The following is a 25,134-nucleotide window of genomic DNA, read 5'->3' as shown; positions in this document are numbered from 1 at the left end:
TGTTTGAAGGAGGTTAGAGATTCTATCAAGTGGAGGTTCCAGGGCAAAGTCACCATATTAGTGTGATGGGTGAGGAACAGACATAAGGTCAATTAGGCTGCAATACAAAAGGTGGGAGGGAGAAGAATATATTATAAAGGAAGACTGGCCCATAAGGACTGAGTCCTGGGAGCAGGGGCTTTCAATGAGTCAGTTTTGGGAGTGCCTAATGACATGAGACAGAAGGCCCCTGGTCAGAACATACATGAGTATTCTATGAATGTTTCTGGTCCACTTATCAGGTGATAATTTTTAATCAGCTGAGTCAGAATTGGGTGTACCTTCTTCTCCAGACTGCTCTCCTGCCTACCATGCCACAGAAACCTTCTCACCCTAGAATGGCTGTCCCTGCTGCCCATTCTCCTGATTGACTCTTTCCTCCCCAAACCTCCACTGGAAGGAAAACGTCGAGGCCAGTTATCTTCATTACTCTCCAAGCTCTACTTCTGGCTTTCTGGCCTTCCTCTACCACTGGCCTTCCCCTCTCTTTTCAGCTCGCTTTTACATATTTTCTTCTCCCATTAGAATGTAAGCTTCTTGTTTCAGTTAGTATTTATATTCCCAGTGCTTAGCACAATGCCTGAATTATTTTTTGTTATTGTTGAATTGTTTCAGTTATGTCTGACTCTTCATGACCTCATTTGGAGTTTTCTTGGCAGAAATAATGGTCTTCCATTTCTTTCTTCAGTTCATTTTATAGACGAGGAACTGAGGCAAACAGGGTTAAGTGACTTACCCAGTGTCACACAGCTCGTTAAGTGTCTGAGGTCAGATTTGAACTCAGGTCCTCCCGACTCCAATGCTAGCATTCTATCCACTGCCCTCTGGATCAGAGTAAGTGCTTAACAAATGCTTGTTGATTTGTTGACTTGACTTTCAAAAGGGCCTAATTGGCCCAAGGCTAGTTTCTCTGTGTCCATCTCTGGCTACATTCAAGTAAGGAGGCAAGGAATGCTGTAAACCTCTGAGTGGAGAGACAAAGCTTTCTCCACCTGGGCCAACAGGTGAACCCCTGAACACATGGTACAACTGTTGTTTCTGTCCTTATTATGTCTATTCTTTCATGCCTTAGCATTGAAAATGGAAGAGACTAAGCTGTGACCTTATGAGTTTCAAAAGGTCTGGAGAGCCTCCTGTAGTCTGAGAGCAGGAGTCTACACCAGAGTTTACAGCCAGCTGAGCCTGGTGGAACAACCAGGACTTAGCCCAGCAAATGACTTAAGTCAAGATTCCAGGTCTTACAAACAAGACAGTAGTTCTGCACATAGGCTATGCTGAATTTGGAAGTAAATCTTGGGGGACCAATGCTTTGTAGAAACTGCTTAAAGATTGAGCCTACTCTCCCCAAGGACTGAGGTAGAATAAGAAAGTGTGTTCCTGGGTGTTGAGGGCATAAAGTAAGGTTTATGCTTTTGTTCTATTTATATCATCTCATTAAATATCCCTTTGTAACAGATAATTGATATCAATTTGTTAAATGAACCTGGATGATTAATATTGGGGAGAACATACCAGAATGGAAATATGAGATTATAGCACTATGGAAAACCTCATTAAAAAAAGAACAGCAAGCCCATAGCCCCTTAGGGCCAAAACCCTGAGGGAGATTTTTAGCCTATCTTCAGTGTAAGAACCTGGCCTGCTAGAACCTGTGTATGTGAAGTAGGAGAACTGCAGAGCCTCACTTACAAAGAGGCTAAAAAGATACGTTGGGGCCAGGTTGTAGAGGATTATAAAAGCTAGAAGCTTATACTTATATCTAAAAGAGAATAGGGAGTTCTTGAGCTTTATTAATTAATTAATTATGTCAGATTGCATTGTAACAGCTCCTTCTTTTGAGATTCAATCCATCTACCCACATCACTGCATCTAGTTCCATATTGTTGTAACATACCAATCTCCATATCATTCCACTTCCATTGTTTTATGTTTATAGCCTTATCTTTAATCTTCCTTTTATTTATAAGAGGTAAGCAATTGGTATTTGCCTTAATTTTCACCTGCATTACATCAAGTTTTAAAAACAAATTTTGAAAGATTTACTCATTCTTTAGCAGTTGACCAAATTAAAAGATAATGCTGAGCATTTTTTTTAAGGCAATTGGGGTTAAGTGACTTGCCCAGGATCACACAGCTAGTCAGTGTCAAGTGTTTGGTCTGAGGCTGGATTTGAACTCAGGTCCTCCTGACTTCACAGCTGGTACTTTATCCACTGCACCACCTAGCTGCCCCTGAGTATTTCTTAAACTCAAAAAAAATCCTTAATACCTTATTCATTGCAGTTAGGGGTTTTCACTTTTCTCATAGCGGAAAAAAAATCCAGTTGTAATTCAACCCTATGTTTTGTCTACCTGTAACTTTAACAACACAGTCTTGCTGATAAAATTCTCTGTGCTGTTTGATTTCTATTGCATGGAAAAGAAAATATCAGGAATATCCCTAAGCATCATGTAGAAAGTCCATGCTTTCCCTTACAATTCAATTGCTCTCTTTAATCCACTCTGTAATCCATTTTATTATCCAATCTAAATTACTCTCTGTACTTCTGGTACATTCCATAGCTGGTTTACTATCCTTTTCCTGTAGGAAGCCATGGCCTCTTCATAAAATATTTGGGAAATTTCACACTGAAGATTGTCCTGTCATTTAATACGGTAATTTTCTGATTTCAAATATTTTATATAATAAGGAATTACCTGTTAGAAGCAAAAACAAAGAAAACTTTATGAAACCATCATTCAGGGAAGAAGCCACAGCAAGGAAAAATCAATAGTAATTCCCCTTCTTTCTTTTTACTTTCTAAGTCATCAAGTATTCCAACCTGACCCAAAATAGAGCACTCATACTATTCATCAAAGCCAAATATCGTTCTTGTAGTCATCCACATTAAGGAATATGTTAGAGTATGTTGGTTCTGTTCTCAATACAAGTTCTTTACCTAGTGTGGTCTTTCTGCCCCTTGGTGCACCTGTGGGTAAGAATTTCAATTGCATGTTTTCAGAAGTTAGAGGCTACCCATACTCCACAAAAGAAAATGAGACTGAGAGCCCTCTACATTTTTAAGGAATTCAGTGCCTGGACCTTAGTCTCTTTCTCCACTCTAATCTTTGACTTCTTATTTGAGGAATTAAATATGTATGTTGATATCTCCTCAAATACCCTGGCCACCCAGTTCAGTAAACTCACCTCTTCTGACCTACACCTTTACTTTACCTAAGCTGCCCACAGGGGTGGTCACAACTTAAATCTCATCATTACCCATAATTGTGTCATCATCATGATCTCCTCCCAGGGTATTAAAGAATTTATAGATATGATTGCAGATGTGACCACTGTTAGCAATCCTTCTAAAATAACAGAGAATGGGAATGGTTCCAAAAGATTAGAGAGGCAATTTTCTCCAGACCATGAAAACATGGGAAAAGGTAGATTCCAGAAATTATAAATTGGTGAACTTGATATCATGGTTCAGCTTTTCCAGTAATACTATCAATTCTCAACCAAATTACAAAATGGAAGGCTAGTGAGAACTTAGAAATGGAAATGATCACTAGGAAAGAGCATGGGTTTACTATGAAACAAGTTATGCCAAACTAATCTCATTTCTTTTTTAATACAAAGTTACTAGAGCAATAAGATCAGAGGAATGTTATCTACATAGTGTATACATGTATACATATATATATACATACATATATATACACACATACACACACATATTGTATCAAAATATTTTAGTTTTATGATATTCTTTGGGACAAAATAAAGAAAGAAGGTCTAGATAATAATGTGTAGATTCATAGTAACCACAAACACAAAACATGTATTAAGTACCTACTACAAAGTACTTCACTAAGTGATAGAAGACATTAAAAGATATAAAGATATAAAAAGCTTAAATAAAATAGTCTCTAACCATAAGAAGCTACATTGAATAATGGATCACTGTCAATCTAATTGAAGGTCTCTAGTGATATGCCACAAGGTTCTATCCTCCAGTTCTGTTCTGTTCAACATTTCCATAAGTGTTTTGCATAAAAACATAGACGACATACATCAAATTTGTAGGGAGGGACTGCTACTATACTGAACGCCAGAATCATAAGGTAAATATCCAAATGAAAAAATTTAATAGAGATTAATACAAACTACTAATGCTTGGGTTTAAAAAAGTAATTGCACAGACACAAAACAAGACATGGTTGAACAACAAATAACGTGGAAAAAATATTGAGAAATTTTAGTAGATCACAAACTTAATATGAGTCTACTGTGATTAAAAAATAATGAAAAATTAGGCTGCATTTATAGAAGTATCCAGAATAAGGAAGTAATGGTATATTTATATTACACACTGGTTATACCACATTTAGAGCACTATACTCTGTTTTCAGCGCCGGACTTTAAATGGGATATTGACTAAGTGGCATAGGACTAGGGAAGGATCACCAGAATAGTGATCATTGAAGGCTTGTGGAATCTAAACGCTAGAGTTATTTAGACTGAAGGACATGATGGTTATCTTCAAATATTTGAAAAGGCTACCTAGGGAAGAGAGGTTAGATATAGTCTCTACAGCTCCAAGAATTAGAAATAAAACCAATGGGTAGAAATCACAGAGAGGAATTTGGAAGATTTTTGCTCAGTAGGAGGAAATTTCAAACCATTCAAACTCTTAAAAATGAAATTGGCTGTCTTATGAGTTTGAACCCAGAAATGTTCAAGCACAGAAATACTGACCCACTGACAGTGACTCATTTCAAATCAATTAAATTCAAAGTATCATATTCTGAGAAGCTGAAAGGCCCCCATAGGTCATCTAGTCCAACTTACCTTATTCAATGGTAGAGGAAATTGAGGCCGGGGGAAGTTAAGTGCTTTGCCCTAAGTTACAAATGGAGTAAGCAATAGTAGTAGGATTGGAACCTAGGCAGGTCCTCTGCCTAAACAGCCACAGCTCTTTCCACTTATTCCACAAAACTTAAATAAACTTGAGTACCTACTTTATTCGAGGCATTATGCCACTCATGACATAAAGGCAAAAATGAAAGGTACCTTCCCTTATAGATCTGACATCCTTACGGGAGAATTCAGCAGGTAAAACAGTAAGTATGATATTTTTGTATATGATGGTGCCCTTATAGTGTATAAGGCTAGACTAGGTGACTTGTGAACTTCCTCCAACTACTAAATTCTACGATTCTAGTAATTCTTCTGTAATACTCCTTAAATTCCTAATAAAAGTCGTGGACTAACCTTTTCTACTAATGCTTCCCACTTACGCTTTTCAATTTGTTGTCTTTCAAATCTCTCTGCTGCTTCCTGTTCAGCTTTCAAACGGGCTTCCTCTGAAGAGAAAATTAAGTATTTATCAGTAATGTAGTCACTATTTGATTTTAAAGAATACTTACAATTATGTCAACAATTTTTTATTTATAGTCTTGGGAGCATTTTAGAGGACAATCTCAACCTTTACTATAAAGGGCAGCAATAAACCCTGCTATTCTTAACAATGCTCTATTTCTAGGTTCATAAAAGTTACAACCCTTCTACCAGACACAAGGTGTGTTTGTTGGGGGTGAGTATGGGAGTGAAAGAAGAGACAGGAAAGAGGGAGAAGGAAAGAAAAAGAAAATCACTTTGGGGAGAAATGCAGCAGAAATGAGGGAGGGAATAAAATTTGCTTTATTATAAAGATGGACTACTAAAAAGTGTAGGATTTTTCAGTCTTGAAAAAATGAAGATTGGGATGGAATATGATCTATAACACCACAACATGAGTAATATGAGACTTCATAAGTAGACTTCATTCTACCATATGAGTTAACATCTTGTCAAAGGCTGAACAGGTAATTCAGGACAAACAAAATATCCTAGTAAAAAGACAATAAAAATAAAGCATTCTTACCCTGAGATATTGTATGGGGAGAAAATATAAATATGTTCAGGAAAGGCTTAAATTAACAGATGATTGATGGAGTCATAATATACTGTTAAAGGGAAAGTAGACTCTTCAAAGTAGATCTATAATCTCTTTCCTTGCTATAGCTATCAGACAAAAATGTTGAGTTGGTAGGATTATGAGTTTGTTTCAATATGACATTTCTTATGTTCAGTTTTCTAATAAGCAGACAGACATGCCACTATTTTCCTATTTTTAATGAAAACATAAATGAGTTTATGCCAGATTACACGAAAAAGGCAACACAGGAATTTAGATCAGAATTCTGAGTTTATGACTTTATAGCCCATATTCCAATAACTGGATTCCTCTGAATAGCTACTTTTTAAAAAGTCACTTATCAATAGTCCCTATTTTTAAAGAATATTTAAAATTACCACAGATTTTTAAGTCCTAGAGCCTCACTGCATTTTCAAAATAATCCAAGTTTTTAATAAAGACTCGGCAAAAATTTTTAAAGTACCAGAACCTCTTTAGGTTAGAAAATTATGTATAACTAGAAAATTACTTTGAGTTTTAAAACAATATCACAATTAATTTTGGCTAACATTTAATTTTTAAATCGAATTTTTGCTATTTCTTTTTTTTTTTTTTTGGTTAGGCAATGGGGTTAATTGACTTGCCCAGGGTCACACAGCTAGTAAGTGTGTGTCAGATGTCACATTTCAACTCAGGTCCTCCTGAATCCAGGGCCGGTGCTCTATCCACTGTACCACCTACCTGCCCCCGAATTTTTGCTATTTCAATTATGTGCTGCCTCTTCCCACAGGATATAAGTTACAAGAGGACAAGGCTTATGTCATAATTGTCTTTATATCTCTAGTACCTAGCACAGTGCCTGAGTACATAGCAGGTGCTTCATAAATATTAATTTACTGATTGATGTGTCATTTAGGTATTTGTATACATGTTGCCATAAAGTTAAACAATAAAACAATTTGTTCAGCTCCTAGGAACCCAAGATCTATCAGCTGCACTACGATAATATTAATTCTGTGTGCTGTACCTTCCTCCTGCAGTCTTTTTTCTTCCTCCTCTTGTTGCTGTTTCAGTCGCTCAATTTTAGAGAGTTTCTTTTTCTTTTCAGAAACAGTACCACCCTTAACAAAAGTTTCAGCACATAACAAGACTGTTATCACAGTTATAAACTGATAGCATTATTTACCAAAATTGTTTATCTGAAATACACATTCACCTTAAAGAATCATTGTCAGAAACTATGTCAACTGTGTATTTTATTTCAGTAAAATATATTCTATAGTCTCTTGATAACTAATCTTGCTAAGTACCTGGTGACTTTCCCCATTACAGTCCTGAGTTAAGTATTATCAACATTATTAGCCACATTTCACATCATTACAGGATTACAGACTTAGAGTTACAAGAGAACATCAAGGTCATCCAATTAAAACCCTTCATTTTACATAGTAAAGAAAATGAGGCCTAGAAAGTTAGAAGATTCTAAACCTGACCCTAGTATTTAGGCTTGTTCACGACCTCATGATGGAACAGTTAGGGCCAGACTTAAACTCAGGTCTTTAGACTTCATTCTACCATATGAGTTAACATCTTGTCAAACTCCAATTATTTGCATCTCAGAAAGGTTCTGTGACTTTGGACAGTGACAGAGCTAGTAAGTATCTGAGGCAGGACTCAAATTCAGGTATTCCTGACTCCCAAGTCCAGCTTTCTATATACTAACATGGTGTGGGTGAGGTTTACTTTTGGTGGTACTACAAAGCTAGAAATATCCAGACTTGGCTCTGTCACTTTAATTAATTAACCAGTTAGGAAGTTCAGAACATACTCTGGCCACCAGAGGGTGCATGGTGGTCTTCAGTACCAGCCCGGTGGCTACTTCAGAAGGTATTTAGTGTATACAATTAATGTGCTGACTTTCCTAAAAGCTGCAATATTGTCTTTGCTCACTAGAGGGGACTACAAACATTCTACAAACTCAAGGATTAACTCTCACATCCTTCAACTGTTTCATGAGACAATAGTCCTATTGCTGAATTCAATGTAGGTCTATGAGCATGATGTAGAATATGTGCCAAAATTATTAAAATTTAAAACTTTAAAAATTTAAATAGGAAAAAAAGATAAAGACTCTGCACTTGAGCCCACCCAAACTGCATCTGAGAAATCTCTTGTTCTCACAGATAAATTAATCCAACCATTATTGGTGGTGAAAGGATTAGACACACAGCTGTATTTTTGTGCAGGCCTGTTTTATATCCTCTACATTTTTCACAAACTGCCTGAAATCCCTTAGCAGGTCACAAGCATTCCATGTGCTGTATGGTGTGCAGGCCTGGATTAGAGGAAAGAGAGATGTGTCCAGAAGCTCTTTCCAGGGGTCAGAGGCCTCAATCACCAAGTCAAGGAAATGTGGTAGATGAGTTTTTCATCCCTCTGGCTAACAAGTTGATTTGGCTCTCAAAAGCTGAAATAGGAGTCCCGGAATCCCTCTTGGCTCCAAACCTGATTCCTCTAGCAGTACTATGATAGTGTCAGTAGGCAACTATACCTGAGTTGCATGGTAAAACTCATCTCCAATTAAGCCTAGTTACAGCAGACAGAATCACTGCCAACTGCTACCATAGCAAAAGTCAATCTTGATGGGACTATAGAGGCCTCCAAATCCTTCATTTTACAGATTGGCTGACAAGCATGTACCTCTGCATCCCTCCTTTCTGTTCACTGTTTCATGAAAGGAAAGGAATGGAATTATAGACTTGGAAGCCTAAATGCAAAAAAATCATCTGCTCAAAGTTTTTCCCAAGAGCAAAGACAACAACAAACTCGGAAGAAGGGACTAATGTACAGACTCACATTGAAAGTCTTGCCCTCATCTTCTAACCTTTCATGTGAACCTTTCAACCTTTCATTTTACTTCACTGTTGCCCCAAGGGCAACGGACTTTGCCTATTCTCCTCTTCAGCCCAATACCATGCAATCCACACAAAACCAAAGTACACAAACATCTGTAAATATGTATCACATCGTAACAGATCTTAACATTCACTAAATCAAGAATGATTATTCTTAGATCCCAGGCAGCCAATCCCTAGTACCATTTACATCCTAATCACATTGATATTGCAAATGGCCAACATAATACAATTCAAAACATCATCTGACAAGGTGCTTTACTGACTACATATGTGCAGGATCAATCACATGCACACAAAGCACTGGTAAATGTCTGCCCACACTACAAAAACAAAATTTAAAAAACAGTAGAAAAATGCATATCTAACAGGTGTGCATATAGCTACAGTATTTTCATAATGCAATTACATAACCAAAAACCATTAACAGTAAATTAATTTTTAAAACAAATCAGAAAAGTAATTTTAATTAATATATAATCAACATATACTAACATATGAAATAATATCTTTGATAGGAGCAAAATCTAGCAGAGGCTGTGCCACATAGGCCAGCCTACTGTTTTTCTCTAAAGGCAGGGAAAGTGTCCCTGAGACTTGATTGGTCCAGAGACCTAAGGCTTGAGCCATTAATGATGCTTCCTGTTCTTCTAGGGCATAAAAAGATGAATTTTGAAAAATCAGTACCCTTCAGGCTTAGCAAATGTCCCATAGCTCTGAATCACCACACCCATATGACCCAAGCCATCCAACTCACCAGTCATATTCCTCTATGAATGGGGAGGGGGAAAAGGAGAGGGTCTATGTCTCCCTGAACCAGTGCTATTTTCTTGCCAAGTATCCTTTCCATGGTATTGTTCAATATGCTTTTTTGTTAAATGTTAGGTAGTGATTGTCTTATTTCATTCCATTTATTTCATTCCAACTGAACCTAAAAGAGCAGACCAGCTTGAGTAAGGTCTGGACCACTATAACAGCCTAAGCATTTATCATCCCCACAAGCCATAGTATTGTCATTTAGCAATACATGCAAGCACATCTCCTGACTTCTCTATATAATTTATTCTTGGGCACTAGTAGAATGGTTCTAATCCTTTTGGGACCTGCTAACCTATCTGCACATATAGTATAACTCACTGATGGTTTGGATTAATTGTAACTATATTCAGACCTACACATCTGCATTCCCATATGAATTTGTGGATGGACCAGACTGGATATTAAAATTTTCAAACACTATGAATTATCTATAACCTTACAAGTTACATAGCTCAGACAGTCACTCTATATTTAACTGGTGAACAGTCTGTCTGGTTAGCTAACTGCCCAATACTTTTCCCCAACTAACCAAGGAGAACAACTACTTATGAGCAATAGCTACCACTTTAGGAAGCCATTTTATAAAGAGACAAGTTGCTTAGTCTCTGAATTACTTGTATGGGGTGATTTTCTACTATCTGGTTTTCTTTATTTTACCTTTTTTTCCAGGTACTCACATTTTGAAATTTTTTCAGATTTGCTTTTTTTTTTAAAGAAATACTTCAGGTTTTAATTTTATTTTTGTTTGCATGTCTCTTTTCATTTTTTTTTTATTTTGAATCCCATTTTTATCTTTTGTGTTTTTTTGAAGAAATCTCTCCTACAATGAGTAGTCCTGTAGATCTCTCCCTCTCTCATATAAGGTTTATGTTACAATCACAAACTGCTTATATAGCAAAATATGTTTCACTGCTGCTAACTGTTGCATATTAAGTATGGCTTAGTTTATCAATTGTTAGGCTATGACTAAAATGGTACTACAGACACAGTGATACTAACTCATATTTGTTTTAACTAATTACCTTTACAAATTTCTCTTATCTCTTGTATTTGTTTTTCCAAAGATTGTACCCAGCTCTGGTTTTCTCAACAGGAATGCTTGAAATTCCTCTAGTCTATTAATGATCCATTTTCCCCCTGTAGTATTACACTTACTTTTGTAGGATAAATCATTCCTGGTTATAATCCTTTATCTTTTTGCCTTTTTGTACAATATAGCCCAAGAGTTCTTGTTGCAACTTAGTCTTGGGCAATACTGAGTGTGGTTCTTCGGTATTTGACCTCTTTCCTCTGCTTTAATTGCAGTATTTTTTTTTCCAAACCGAAAATTCTGGATTTTGGCTAAGATGTTTCTGGGTATGTTCACTTTGGGGGTTCTTTCAGGACGTGAATGGTGGATTCTTCAATTTTTCACTTTGCACTCTTGCCCTAATATCTATGGCAGTTTTCTTCATCATTTCTTGAAATATGACATCTGGACTTTTTTTTTTTGTAATGACTTTCCAGAAGTCCAATGATTCTCTAGTTCAATAGTTTTTTAGAAGAAGTTTCTCACTTGTTCTAATTTTTTCAGTCTTTTGACTCTAATATTCTAATATTTTCTAATATATTCTAATAATATTCTAATATGTGTTCTCATTAAATCATTTGTTTGCTCCATTCCATTTTTCATGTCGTAAACTTTGTCTAAGGTTGTTCACTTTTTGCTCTAATCTCACATACTCTAAGTGTCCTAATTTTATTTACATGTGTGTATCTAGATATACATATACATAAGACAACCATATCTTGTTTTGGGTTGTCCTTCATATCATCCAAGCATTCTTGGAGTCTTTGTGTCTAATCCATACTTTTTTCTGATCATTCTGGGTTATAGCCTTTCTCTGGGATTTAATCTTAGGATTCTTTTAGCCCACATTATTTCTTGATTTTAAGAGTTTTCTTGGTTTTGCCCTTCAATTTTTAGATTAACACAGCACATGGGGGGGGTCACAGTGCATAGAGCACCAGCCCTGGAGTCAGGAGGCCCTGAGTTCAAATGTGACCTCAGATACATGATACTCACTAGCTGTGTGACCATGGGCAAATCACTTAATCCCAACTGCCTTGCAAAAAAAAAAAAAAGACTTAGCACCAGAGCCAAGATCTGTACTGTTGAATGGAATGGGTAGGCACTGGTCCTATCTCCTGCTACAGTCCCAGAGCAAAACAACTGTACTGGTATGCTAGATCCTGTCCTCACTAAAGTCTTAAAGCTGGTCCTATGAAATCTCTATTTGAGAGGCTGCCTGGGGCCAGGCCCGCCTTCTTCTACAAACTGTCCTGGATTATAGTTCTGGACTACCAAGTCCCACCCACTGACACAATCTCCTCCACATTAAAACAATTCTGAGGTATCACAGATCAAAAAAAAAAGAACTATATGTACAAAAATATTTATAGCAACTCATTTTGTGGTGGCAAAGAATTGGAAATTGAGGAGATGTTCATGAACTGGAGAATGGCTGAACAAATTATGGTATATGATTGTGATAGAGCTATTGTGCTATAAAAAATGAAGCAGATGGTTTCAGAAAAACTTGGGAAAATTTACACAAACTGATACAAAGTGAGGTGAAGAGAACCAGGAGAACATTGTACATCATAACAGCAATACCGAATTATGTTCAACTTTGAAAGACAGTTACTCTAATCAATACAACAATCCAAGACAATTCCAAAGGACTCAGGAAGACAAATATCTATATTCAGAGAGAAAGAAAGAACTGATGAACCCTGAGGGCAGACTGAATCATATTTTTTTTGCTTGATTTTTCTTTGCTTTTTTTTTTCAACATGGCTAATATATGCAAGTATAGTTTGTATGACTTTTTATACATATATATATACATATATATATATACACACACATATATATAAAAATAGATATAATATAGCTTGTCTTTTCAATGGATGGGGGAAGGGCTTAAGGGAGGGAAAGAATTAAAAATAAACATTTATTTATTTTTTTGGCAACTGGGGTTAAGTGACTTGCCCAGGGTCACACAGCTAGTACGTGTCAAGTGTTTGCTCTGAGGCCGGATTTGAACTCAGGTCCTCCTGACTTCAGGGCCAGTGCTCTATCCACTGCACCACCTAGCTGCCCCTAAAAATAAAAATTTTTAAATGAATGTTAAAGTGTAATTATTTTAAAAAATATTTGTGAATGGGGCAAAATTCAGGGTATACTGTGTGTTACTGAAGTGGAGGAGGGAAGTCAAGGGAATTGAATAGATTGAGGAACTGTGAAGTTAAGAGTATTTGAGGGAAGATTTAAACACACACATAATACATATATGTGTATATATATATATGTATATGTGTGTATATATGTGTATTTACCCCCAGTATGAGGGCAGAAATTGAAGAAAAAGAGAGTTAGCCAGACACTAAACTTATTAAGAAAGGAGGAAGAATGCCCTAGGGGTTGGGAGATTACAGCCACCAGAATTTGAAAAGTTGACAAAAGAGGACAATCTGCAGAATGACATTGTTACAGACAAAGTCTGGAATTGTCAATGGGGAACAAGTATTCTGACTTCCACCACAAGCAGTAAGTAATTCAGGAAGTATGAGAGAAAGGATAGCTGGTGCTGGAAAAAGGACCAGGGAATCGGTGCTATTATGAGGGAGCCAATCTCAGTGTCAGAAGACGGAAGAAGTGAGAAAGGAAAATAATTAAGACAAAAGGAGGTATGTTATTCAGGAAGGGAACAGTGGAAGGGTTAGAGAGATTCAGAGGGAGACACTTGAGGATTAGGGTTGAAGCAAACAGGAATAAGGGAGCAGACACCTCGGGTAGGTGAACGGAGCAGGAACCACTTCTATAGGGAAAATAAAAGGGGATGTTATTCTAATCATTGAGGGAGGCACATAATCAAATGGTTGTCCCTTGAAGCATGAGTTCCTGGAAGGTAGTATCGTGGTGACCTTCAAAAAGTGGACAACACCAAAATATACAGAACTTCACTTTTTGTAGTAATAAAGAACTAAAAACAAAGTCTATGCCTATTGATTGGGGAAAGGCTCTACAAACTGTGGTATGTGAATGTAATAGAATATTACTGAGCTATAAAACAATTATGGTGTGAAGAATTCAGAGAACCATGGAAAAATATCATGAAGTAAGCAGAACCAGAACCAGAAAAGCAAACATATACAACATAAATAGAAAGGATAACAACAAAAATAAAAACTTGATGCTGTTAAATTTTAATGATTAAGCTTAGTACCTGAGATGAGAAAATGTATCTCCCATTCCTCTTTGTACAGGTGAGGAACTATCAATGTGGAGTGTTGCAAATAATGCTGGATTAAAATGACGTGTCAATTAGTTTTGCTGAACTCTTTTTTCCTCTTTATTTTTTATTCTTTATTATATAGAATCTCTTGCTGGGTAGGGAAGAAGAGTGGAATCCATTTGGAAATAAGGTCATATAAAAACAAGACATCAATAAAAATTAAAAATAAGTTTGAGGCAGAAGGACAGAGGGGAGGCCAGGAGGTCATGATCAGTGAGAAGAATTTCAGAGCTTTGGACCTTAAGTGTTATGGATGATGAACTCAAGGGATGACCCTTATAGGGATAAATGGCTCAAAGGGAGTAAAAATATATTTATCAAAGGGGTTGATGAAGTTGATTAATTTGGAATCCAAGTCGTGTCAGGAGATATCAATGTGTATATTGATTTCCTCAAATATAAGGTCAAGGGTTAGGGCAGAAAGAATATTGCGAGTCAAGTACTGGAACTATAGAAAAGAAAAGTGTTCTAGAGCCCAGCAAATAACTACAATAAAGTTCTGAATAGGCTGGATGGAGTGAATCTCAAAGAAGAAGTGATGACGGTAAAGAGTGGCCAAGGGGAGCAAGGAGTATGTCTACTCCTGGCCAAGTGTACATGACAGGTATCATGAGAGAAAGTCACATCAAATATTGTGAAGTTTGGTCAAGAAGTAGGTTATCTCCAGAGTAATTCAGATTTATTTAGCTCTCAGTAAAATCATTTACTCAAATGGCAAAGCAAAAAGAGTGGTTACAAAATTCTTCCCCCACCAGAGTTTGTAAGCCTGTGGCCTCGAGGGCACTTGCACTTGAGGACCTAGAGGGCCACATGTGGCCTCGAGGCTGCAGATTCCCCACCCCTGCAATCCAGGGAACATTCTCTCACTAATATATATTATGTCCATGAGTAGTGAGGCACATATGTAGGGAATACATGTAGCTAAAAACTCCAACATCAGTATCAGTAAACATTTATTAAGCATCTCCTATGTGCCAGGCATTGTTCTAAATGTCGGGGATATAAAAAGAAGAGTCCCTGCCCACAGGGAGCTTACAATCTAAGGGAGGTGACAACATACAAACATAGACAAAACAAGCTATATAGAGAATAAATAGAATATAATTAACAGAAGGAAGGTGATGGGGTTGGGATCTGGGCCCCAGAAAGGACATTGTACATCAGAACAGCAATATTGCAATGATGTTCAACTTTGAAAGACAGCTACTCTAATCAATACAATGATCCAAGACAATTCCAAAGGACTCATGAAGAAAAATATCTATATTCAGCGAGAGAGAGAACTGATGAACTCTGAGTACAGACTGAAGCATTTTTTTTGCTTTATTTTTCTTGGCTTTTTTTTTTGCAACATGGCTAATATATGCAAGTATATTTTGTATGAATGTATATATATGATTGATATCATATAGCTTATCTTCTCAATGGATGGGGGAGGGGCTAAAGGGAGAGAATTAAAAATAAAAATTTTTAAATGAATGTTAAAGTAATTATTTTAAAAAATATTTGTGAGTGGTGGCAAAATTCAGGGTATATTGTGTGTTATTGAAGTGAAGTAGAGGAGGGAAGTTTGATTGAGGAACTGGGAAGTTAAGAGTATTTGAGGGAACATTTATACACACATACATATATGTATATGTGCATATATGTGTATATATACATACATACATATATACATGTGTGTATATGTGTGTATGCAGATCGTAGCATATTATTTGCTCTCTCTTTTTTTGTTTCTTCTTTCTTGTAGTTTCTCCCATTGGTTCTAATTCTTCTTTACAACATGACTAATATGAATATAGGTTTAACACAAATGTATATGTTGAGCCTATATCAATTTACATGCTGTCTTGGGATGTGGGGAGGGGAGACAAGGGGGAGAAAATTTGGAACTCAAAATCTTATAGAAGTGAATGCTGAAAACTAAAAATAAATAATTTTTAAAAAAGAAACTAAAAAAACCCCAACTACCTCAGAAACAGAGACATACACAACTACAATTCTATACTACAGAACAACATATAGTTTACAATATATCAAATCAGGAATATATTGCTTACAGTGACCCATTTAAAATCTGAGTATGAAAATGTCAGGCATCATATGATGGAATGAAAATAATTTAGAACAGAAATAACACAAGTTTCAACTGTCAATTTTAGCAGCCTTTAAGTTTACTTTTTTAAGGATGGTTTTAAAGATCTATCTTGCCTTTCCAATGCTTACATACTGTTAATGGTCTTAAGTTTTTATTACATAAGTTGTAAAGAACTTTAAAAGTTCAACTGCTAAGATGTTAGCAAAAGTAAAGATGAATAATAAATGAACTATGATAAGAAAATTTTGTCTTTATGCACTCAGCTATCTAATTTGAGAAATTAATCATTTGAACCTACCTTTTTTGATTTGGGAGCCTAGAAGTGGGGAAAAATAAAAGATTATAAAGTCAGCAAGTACACACACACACACAGAGGCACACAGGTTCCCCCAGAAACTGAGATGTACAACAAGCAGGTGCACACTCAGAGTACTCTAACAGCCCATCTTCTTCCAAGAACTCAGAATATAATTCATTTGAACCTACCTTTTTTGATTTGGGAGCCTAGAAGTGGGGAAAAATAAAAGAGTATAAAGTCAGTAAGTATACATATACACACACACACACAGAGGCACACATGTTCCTCCAGAAACTGAGATGCAACACAAGTAAGCTCATTCCAAGAACTCAGAATATGATTCATTTACTCATATGAAGGAACAATAGCTAGCATTTATATACGGCTTTAAGGTTTGCGAAACACTTCACCTATTTATCAATTTCAATTATTTGTGGAAACGCCACAAAGCATGCATGGTTTCCATCTCAAAGGCATTTAATGGAAAAGTTTATTCTCAATCGCCAACAGTTGCCAGCTCAAGTCCATTTTGTTTTGTTTGATTTTAAAGCAAATTGTAACATCGCAAGTTTCCCATGAACAGTCACTCATTTGCTTATTCCTTTGGAAAACATTTTACCTGGCCCGTCAACTTACTGCTGAAAAATTCTGAGTTCCTAACTCTGCAGTGGGAAGGATAGAGGGAACGCCGAAGCTACGCCACCTGCTTGCTCACATCTCCTGAGCCGCTCATGCATCCTCCATCCATCTCTCTGTACGCAGCGTCCCAAAAGTCTTAGTGCATTTTAAAAAAATTATTTTTCTTAATAGCTTAAAACCGCACTAAGGTTTTTGGGAGAGTCTGTATCGTACATATAAAGTCCACTGATTCATCATCTAGCTAACTCTAGTTCTAATGCACCCAATTCACTTGGACCCCAGTAAGGAGACAAAGCTTCTCACCCTCCCCACCTCCCCAAGGCTGCTCTTTCTTGGGAGTCTCCAGGGCTTACCATGAAACTGCGCTTATCACCGCTGTCCTAGCACACCCGCAGGAGCTCCTACACTGTTGACAAATGGCCTTCTCCGTTGCCAAGACTACCGGCCTCCTAGCAGGGGCGCCACTTCCTGCGCAGCCGCAATGAAAGATTCTGTGTCCCGCCCTTTCCCACCTGGCGGTGCAAGTTCGGTTTACCCCACTCCTCGAAACCGGAGCGCGTGCCTGCGGACTTGCCCGGGCTTTGCCGGAGCCTCTGCCTCTGCGCAGCCGCTTTTCGCACCCTCACTCTCCTGACTCCCACAGCCTCGCGGCCCCGCCCCCACTCTCTCTCTGACCTTCCCATTCTCTCTCAGGGGAGGGGAGCCCGACCAGACTACTTGAGTTTTACGCCACGGCGGGCGGTGCTGCCGGAAAGCGTCTTGGTTTGCGGCAGAAGGTGAAGTGTTTGGGGCTATCGGCTTGTCGGTGTCTAGGGAGGGGGACGCGTTGGAGGGCGCCGATGGAGGGGGCGGGAGGCTCCTTTCTTCTTCCTTCTGCCCCAGGGCGGCTGGTCTCGCACCATCCGCCGTTTTCTCCAGCGGGGCCCTGCGCAGCTGACGTGACCCACCTTGGGGCCAGGCGTGGGGGAGGGTCGGAAGGGGGGCGTCTCCCGGCCTGGCGCCTTCTCCCGCGTTGATTGGATCGGGCCTGAGGGTGGAGGCGCTCCCCGGGTTAGACCCCACCGTGTAAACCTGTGGTAGACCTAGCTCCTCCCTCCCTGCTGACAGTTACTGCAAAAGGGGAGACTTGGGGGCTTGATCCCCACGTGAGAGCTGGGGTTAGGAGACCCTGGGTTTGAGACCAAAAGACCTGAGTTCGAATCCCAGGTCTATTTCCTAGCAAGTCACTTTGGCTTCCCTAGGCCTCTGTCACTGTAAAATGACGGGTTGGAGTAGATCAAAGATTCTTTGCCTGGGACCCGTAAACTCTAAAAAAAAATTGATAACCGTATTTCGGTATAACTGATGTTTTTTGTATCCATTTTATTGAATACATTTAAAATGCATTCTGAAAAAAAAAATGCATTCTGACATTTAGCATGGTGGCCCTCACCATGCTAAGTAACAAAAGCTAGTTGACTCAGAAGAGATCCAATCACTAGACTCATCACACACACACACACACACACACACACACACACACACACACACACACACACACACACACACACACAAAAGGTTAAGAATCCCAAGACTAGAATTAAAGTCCCTTCCAGCTCAGAATCCCGTGAATGTAGATTCCCATGTGGAACTATTACCCTGAGCTACCTCTTTTGCAGTTTTTCGTGCTACATGCATGTGGGCAGATAGAAAATTGTTTAAAAGTTGATCCCAGAGAAAGTATCCTTTTCTGCTGTATTAAGAATTGTGACAGAAAAAAAAAATGCTATCTCAGATCAAACATCTTAAAGGATTCAGATTATACAATGTTGAATGAGGAATATTACACAGTATTAGCATTTGGGGGAAAAATTACTTTTCTGTAAAGTTGCTTTACTTTTAAGAAAAAGCAAAGGGATATTATTCCTTTGAAGATATTGAAGACATCGTGGCACCAACTTATAGTTTAAAATAATGTGAATATAACAAATGAGAAAAGAAAAAGACAATTGGGCTTGTTAAATTCCATTATTGAAGTAACAGAGGTGGTTTGGAAGACTGGAATTTACTTCCACCATATGCCCCTATTTGTCAAAACAGCAAATAAAGAACCTCAGCACCTAGATTTTTTTAGGACTGATATTGGCATTAGAAATAATGTAGTCTGACCTCCCAGTTTTGTTGACGACAAAAGTGAGGTACAGAAAAATTGTTGGTATTACATGGTGACTTGAATTCACCATCTGTAGAAGTTCCAAAAATCTGTCTTTGCATCCTCCTGTGTTTAACCCAAAAGGAAAGCCTCCCTTATTCTTAATCCATTAAACAGGCTTCATTGATTAAACCAATATGATGATTCAATTTAATTCAGTAAATAAAAAGGTGCATGTATTGGGTGCTGGGGACACAGACAAGAAGAAAGTAGGCCTTGCTCTAAAAGAACTTAAACATCTAAGTAGTGGGGAAATTGAAGTATATACAAATAGGTAAAGTAGAAGGTGATTTGAGGCATTAATACTGAAAGTTTCACCAGGAAGGCGGTACCTGAGTGGTCTTGGAAGGCAGCTAAGTGGCACCGTGAATTGAGCACTAGGCCTACAGTCGAGGCCTGAGTTCAAATCCCACCTTAGGTGTGCAGCTGTGTAGCCCCAGGCAAGTTGCTTAACCTGTGACTATTTCCTTTTCTGTAAATTTAAGTGCTAATAGTAGCATCTACTTCGCTTTGAGGATCAAATGAGATAATATCTATAAAGTACTTAGCACAGTACTTGGCACATATAGGTACTATATGTTAGTAGTAGTATTAAAGGATTTCTATACAATGTATTCCTGTCAAGCAGAAGATGAAACTCCAAATTGAATCTGGTTTAGCTGGAAGAAAGAGGGAAGTAATGTCTAGAATGGTGAGTTGGAGCCAGATTGTGGGGCACACTAAACATAATGCTGCAGTGCTTTTACTTTTATCCAAGAATGAACAGGGAGCCACTGTAAGTTTTTTAACAGTTGTGACATGATAGAACTAAGCCTTAGTAAGATGATTTTATAGGGTATTCTTTGGAAGCAGAGAGACATTAGAAGGATATTATAAAGAGTGCAGGCAAGAAGAGGTGATTAGAGTGAGTGGAAAGAAGGGAACAGATGCCAAAGAAGTAGCAACTGATAGGTTGGAAAGGAGTGTTTTGTGAAGAGATCTACATAGAACTGAAAGTTTTTTAATAAGGGGCAAAGCTTTTTTTCAGTAGTGAAATATCTGAAGAAGCAGCATAGTACAGCAGAACCAATGCCAGAAGTCAGAACTGGGTTTAAATCTTAATTCTGACATTAAATACTTAAAAGCATGTCACTTAATTTTCCTGGGCCTCAGTTCCCTCATCTGTAAAATGAGGACATTGAACAAGATGGCCTTTGAGGTCCTTTACAGCCTGAGACCTTATATCTAACATGGAGGACAGTTCAGTTATTAAAACAAACTATAAAATTTTTTGTTCGGATCTGTGATCACATGGATTCTGGAGTTCTTTCCAACAATGCAGATCACAAACCATCCAGGCCTGCTGATTCTGTGCAGCTCTCATCCACATCTCCCCAAAAGTTCACCACAGAGAGGATCCAATGTGCTGGAGGCCATCTTTGCCTTCTTCCAACTTAAAGGGCCAGTAGGCACTGTGGCTTATGTCTGCCCTTCACCCCTAGCTCTTACCACATGATCAGTCCATCTTGTTCCTGTCATAATATACAGTTCCTTAATGACATTCTTTACCCCTTTTCTTTTTTGGAAATATTATTATAAATTGTAGCCTGCTCACCGTGTTCCTTTCTTTTGCCCTCTTTGAGCGATGCTTATCTTAGTTCTTAAGAGAGTGTTCTTTGTTATCACTGCCATTCAACATTAGTAAAAAACAAAATTGACCCAAATCGTTGGGCATTTACATATGATTTCATTGTACTGAAATTTTGGTGTGGAAACTTTTTGGCAACTAATTTTTAGGTAATTTTATATGCTCTTAAAAAGTTTCATGGGGGCACTGAAGGTTAAGTGACGTTAAGACATGCTCAGGGTCATGTTCAGTAGAGTACTACTTCATAACTCCATATTAGGTTTTCTTTGGCAAAGGTACTGGAATTTTGCCATTTCCTTCTCCAGTGGATTAGAGGTTAAGTAACTTAGCTAGGGTCACGTAGCCAGTAAGTGTCTGAGGCCATATTTGAATTGGGGTTTCCCTGACTCCAGGCCAAGTGATCTATCCACTTAGCCATCTAGCTGCCTAGTTCAGGTTCATACAATCAGGATTTTTCATCAGCCTTGCATGCTACCTTCTATGTGTTCTTTATGAACATTGTAACATTTATGTCAGAGTAAAATCTCATTAATTATTGGAGCCTAAACTAGCAAAAATCTGAATGATAGATTTTTGGTAAACTCCCTTTAAAAAGTTCTTAAAATCATAGTTTTTTGTTGTTGTTTTTTTAAACACAGCCCCTGTGTTGACACTGATTACAAGTTTAACATGAATTAGGCTGTATTCTATTTTATGAATATTTTTTTAAATGCAAATGAAGCACTTCTAGGGCTGTACCCCAAAGAGATCATACAAATGGGAAAAGGACCCACATGTACAAAAATATTTATAGCAGCTCTTTTTGTGGTGGCAAATAATTGGAAATTGAGGGGATGCCCATCAATTGGGGAATGGCTGAACAAGTTGTGGTATATGAATGTAATGGAATACTACTGTGCTATAAGAAAATGATGAGTAGCAGACTTCAGAAAAACCTGGAAAGACTTGTACGGTCTGATGCTGAGTGAAGTGAGCAGAACCAGGAGAATGTTGTACACAGTAACAGCCATGTTGTGCAATGACTAATATTATGGGTAGACTTAACCCTTCTCAGCAATACAAGGATCTAAGACATCTCCAAAGACCTCCTGATGGAAAATGCTAGCCACATCCAAAGAAAGAACTATGGAGTTTGAATGCAGATCGAAGCATACCATTTGCTATTTTTTTTATTCTGTTGTGTTTTGTTTCCTCTTTCTGGTGGTTCCTCCTACTGGTTCTAATTCTTATTTGCTATATCACTAATGTGAAAATATGTTTAATAGGAATGTATATGTATAGCCTATATCAGATGTGCATGCCATCTTGGGGGGGTGGGAGAAAAATGTAAGACGCAAAAGCTTATGGAAGTGATTGTTGATCAATCAAAATAAATTAATAAAATAATAAAATAAAATGCAGTTGAGAGGCAAAGTGGATAGAGGGGCTGGCCTTGGAGACAGGAAAAACCTGGGTTCAAGTCTCTCACCTTACATTCTGTGATCACAGACTATTTAACCACCAATGCCCCAGCAACTCTCTAGGACAATTTAACTAAATCCTGGGAAAGCAATTCTCCACAAAGGATGTGTTCTGTACACTGATGAAACTGAAGGTCCAGACCTATACGTGTATATGTGTGTGTGTGTGTATGTACATATATACATACACATACCAATACATATATATATATATACATACACATATATACACACACACGTACATATACATAAACACATAGAGATATACATTCAATTAAAAAGAATTATATTTCAAGCCTGAAATGTTTTTAACACTAAAGAGAATTTTTAAAGTTAAGAGGGCAGTGGTCCTTAACCTCTTTTCTTTGGTATGGACCCCTTTTCAGAACATTTTTAAATGCATAATACACAGGATTATAAAAGAAACCAATTATATTGAAATGCAATTATTTTAAAAAGTTTTTTTTAAAGTTCATGGATTTCAAGAACTCCCCACTTTAAAGCTATTTCTATGCTTTCAGAGTCACAAAAGGTTTTTGTTTTTATTAAAGAAAGCCAGTCACAGTGAGAATGGTTAAATTGTAGGGACTATTTCATTCTTTTATAGTTGTATTCCCAGGCAGTTGCACACAGTAGCAAATGCTTAATAAATGCATATTGATTGACTGAATTTAAAGTTCACAGGACTTAGGGATGGGAAGGGACTTGAGATTCTTAAATACCTAACCCCCATATTTACAGATTTGGAAGCAGACATAAGAAAAAAGTAGCAGTAAAACCAAAGTCTTCCAAACAAGTTTTGAACTAAAAGTATTAGAATAAAACTCATTAGGGTTATATATGTTAATATGTTAATATATGGGAGACAGGATTTGATAACTTTATCTGAATTGAAAAAGTGAATGTGGGTCAAATTTTAACATTTTCAGATAGCTTCTCAAAAAATGGTTTTTTTCTAAGTCTGTACACTTACTACCTATACAACTTTGGAAGAAAATTGTTTTCTCTTTTGGCCTCAAGTTTCCTCATTTGTAAAATGAAGAAATTGAAATAGATAAGCCCTATAGATATAGATATAGAGATGTTTCCATCTCTAAATCCTACTATGCATATGAATTTGTTATTTACCAATAAATACAAAGTTAAATTAAGAATTGAAAATCCAGGTGTTTTCTGTTTAATTTTCCATAATTTAGCATAAGATCTTCCTTTGCTGAGAGCTGCTCTGAATTTAATAATTTATTGATTAGTTTAAAATAAGTATTGATAAAATATCCATTTTTCCAGGTATGTGCATTTATACATATGAAGACAGTGAATATTTTCAGTGACAAATGAAAATGGCTAACCCATTAAGAGGAGAAGTTTTGACTCTTTATAAAAATGTAAGTATCTGTTACTAGTTCCAATAATCTTAATGTTACATGGTACAAATTATTTAGGAATATAAAACATGTTTGTTTTTAAGCTGCTGTATTTCGGAAGAGAATATCCAAAGGGAGCAGACTACTTTAAAAGACGTTTGAAGGCAGCTTTCCTTAAAAACAAAGATGTGAAGGACCCAGAGAAGATCAGACAACTTATTGCACGAGGAGAATTTGTAATAAAAGAGCTAGAAGCCTTGTACTTCCTTAGAAAATACAGAGCTATGAAGCAACGCTACCATTTAGAAGATGACAAAACTAAGTGAATTTTTATTGTTGCAAATGTAGGTTTACTGCTTAGGCTGTCTGAGCAATAATTGGTGGCACTTCTTTTTATGTAAATCAGATATTGCAGAATAACTCTAATACACAAAAATGCCCAGAATACCTGAACTCCCTTCAACTTTAAAAATTATTCTAATAGGTTCCAGTTGATACACCTATAAATTGATATTGAAAGCTTACTCAGCCAAGACTTGTGTCCTTTTTTTTTAAATTATAGCATCTGTCAAGACACTGATTTAACAAAAAATTCATTGCTTTACTGAATAGGAACTTTAAACTCCTATCATCAATCAACATTGAAAATTTTTAATGAAAATGTTCACTAGGCTTTTAAAATAAATACTTACAAATGGAGTAGTTTTAGATGATGTCTTAGTCCATTTTTGTTTTGTATTCGCTGACTCTGCCACAAAGAAAAAAGATGGTGTTTTGCATTGCAAATAAATTTACCAAAGGTATTAAGATTTAGGTTTCATTTCAGCCAGCTCAACATTTCATTTGTTTTATGATTTTTGAAGGAGTGAACAGTTTTTAAAAAAAAATTTTTGCCAAAATTTGGCACATTGCAACAAGGTACTATGGTTCACTTGAAGAAAATTCACCTGGAATTCAAACATATTTTCTGTAGCCTCACTGCATAAATTTATAGTTCAGAAAACCATTTGCAACAGCTTATAGGTATCAGTGAGTGCTGGGTCTGCAGTCAGAAAGACCTGAGTTCAAATCTGGCCTCAGACATTTACTGGCTGTGTGATCCTGGGCAAGTCACTTAATCCTGTTTGCCTTGGTTTCCTCATCTGTAAAATCTGTAGAGAAGGAAATGGCAAACCACTCCAGTATCTTTGCCAAGAAAACTTCACATGAGGTCATGAAGAGTCAGAAACTACTGAACAACATTATCCATCAAACTGGCTAATACATGCTGAAGTGAAATTCTCATACTTGGTAGCCTAACTCTGAAATAACTTGCATGTCTCTACACTTTTTGAGATATTTGTTCTGGAAGATAGCTTTCAGCTAATAATTACAACATTTAGGTGATAAACTGATTGGGTTTT

At 37.2% G+C, this 25,134-nt stretch overlaps 2 protein-coding genes across 4 annotated transcripts in view; one reads left to right on the top strand and one right to left on the bottom strand.

Annotated features, from left to right (window-relative positions):
• Positions 1 to 17,596, bottom strand: part of DNAI7 (dynein axonemal intermediate chain 7) — a 66,053-nt gene extending 48,457 nt beyond the window's left edge. For 2 of the 3 annotated variants that reach the window (XM_020965066.2, XM_020965067.2), the window contains exons 1-5: positions 17,443 to 17,596; positions 16,639 to 16,656; positions 16,451 to 16,468; positions 7,008 to 7,101; positions 5,296 to 5,387 (exon numbers count right to left, since the gene is read on the bottom strand). In XM_020965066.2, the coding sequence (XP_020820725.1) occupies positions 5,296 to 5,387; positions 7,008 to 7,101; positions 16,451 to 16,468; positions 16,639 to 16,656; positions 17,443 to 17,445 (225 nt within the window). In that variant the 5' untranslated portion in view covers positions 17,446 to 17,596. The remainder of the gene's footprint in view (positions 1 to 5,295; positions 5,388 to 7,007; positions 7,102 to 16,450; positions 16,469 to 16,638; positions 16,657 to 17,442) is intronic. The other variant, XM_020965068.2, reaches the window with a different exon arrangement.
• A 181-nt stretch (positions 17,597 to 17,777) lies between these two features.
• On the top strand, positions 17,778 to 24,439 carry ETFRF1 (electron transfer flavoprotein regulatory factor 1). The gene is made up of 3 exons (XM_020965080.2): positions 17,778 to 17,865; positions 23,655 to 23,752; positions 23,836 to 24,439. Exons 2-3 carry the CDS (start codon positions 23,702 to 23,704, stop codon positions 24,055 to 24,057), a joined length of 273 nt encoding a protein of 90 aa, XP_020820739.1. The 5' UTR covers positions 17,778 to 17,865; positions 23,655 to 23,701; the 3' UTR covers positions 24,058 to 24,439.
• Positions 24,440 to 25,134: the final 695 nt, after the last annotated feature.

This window comes from Phascolarctos cinereus, unplaced genomic scaffold, assembly GCF_003287225.1.
Source record: "Phascolarctos cinereus isolate Bilbo 61053 unplaced genomic scaffold, phaCin_HiC Scaffold_1;HRSCAF=81, whole genome shotgun sequence".
NCBI lineage: Eukaryota > Metazoa > Chordata > Mammalia > Diprotodontia > Phascolarctidae > Phascolarctos > Phascolarctos cinereus.
The sequence above is the reverse complement of the archived record's forward strand: the minus strand, read 5'-3'. Positions and strand labels throughout refer to the sequence as shown.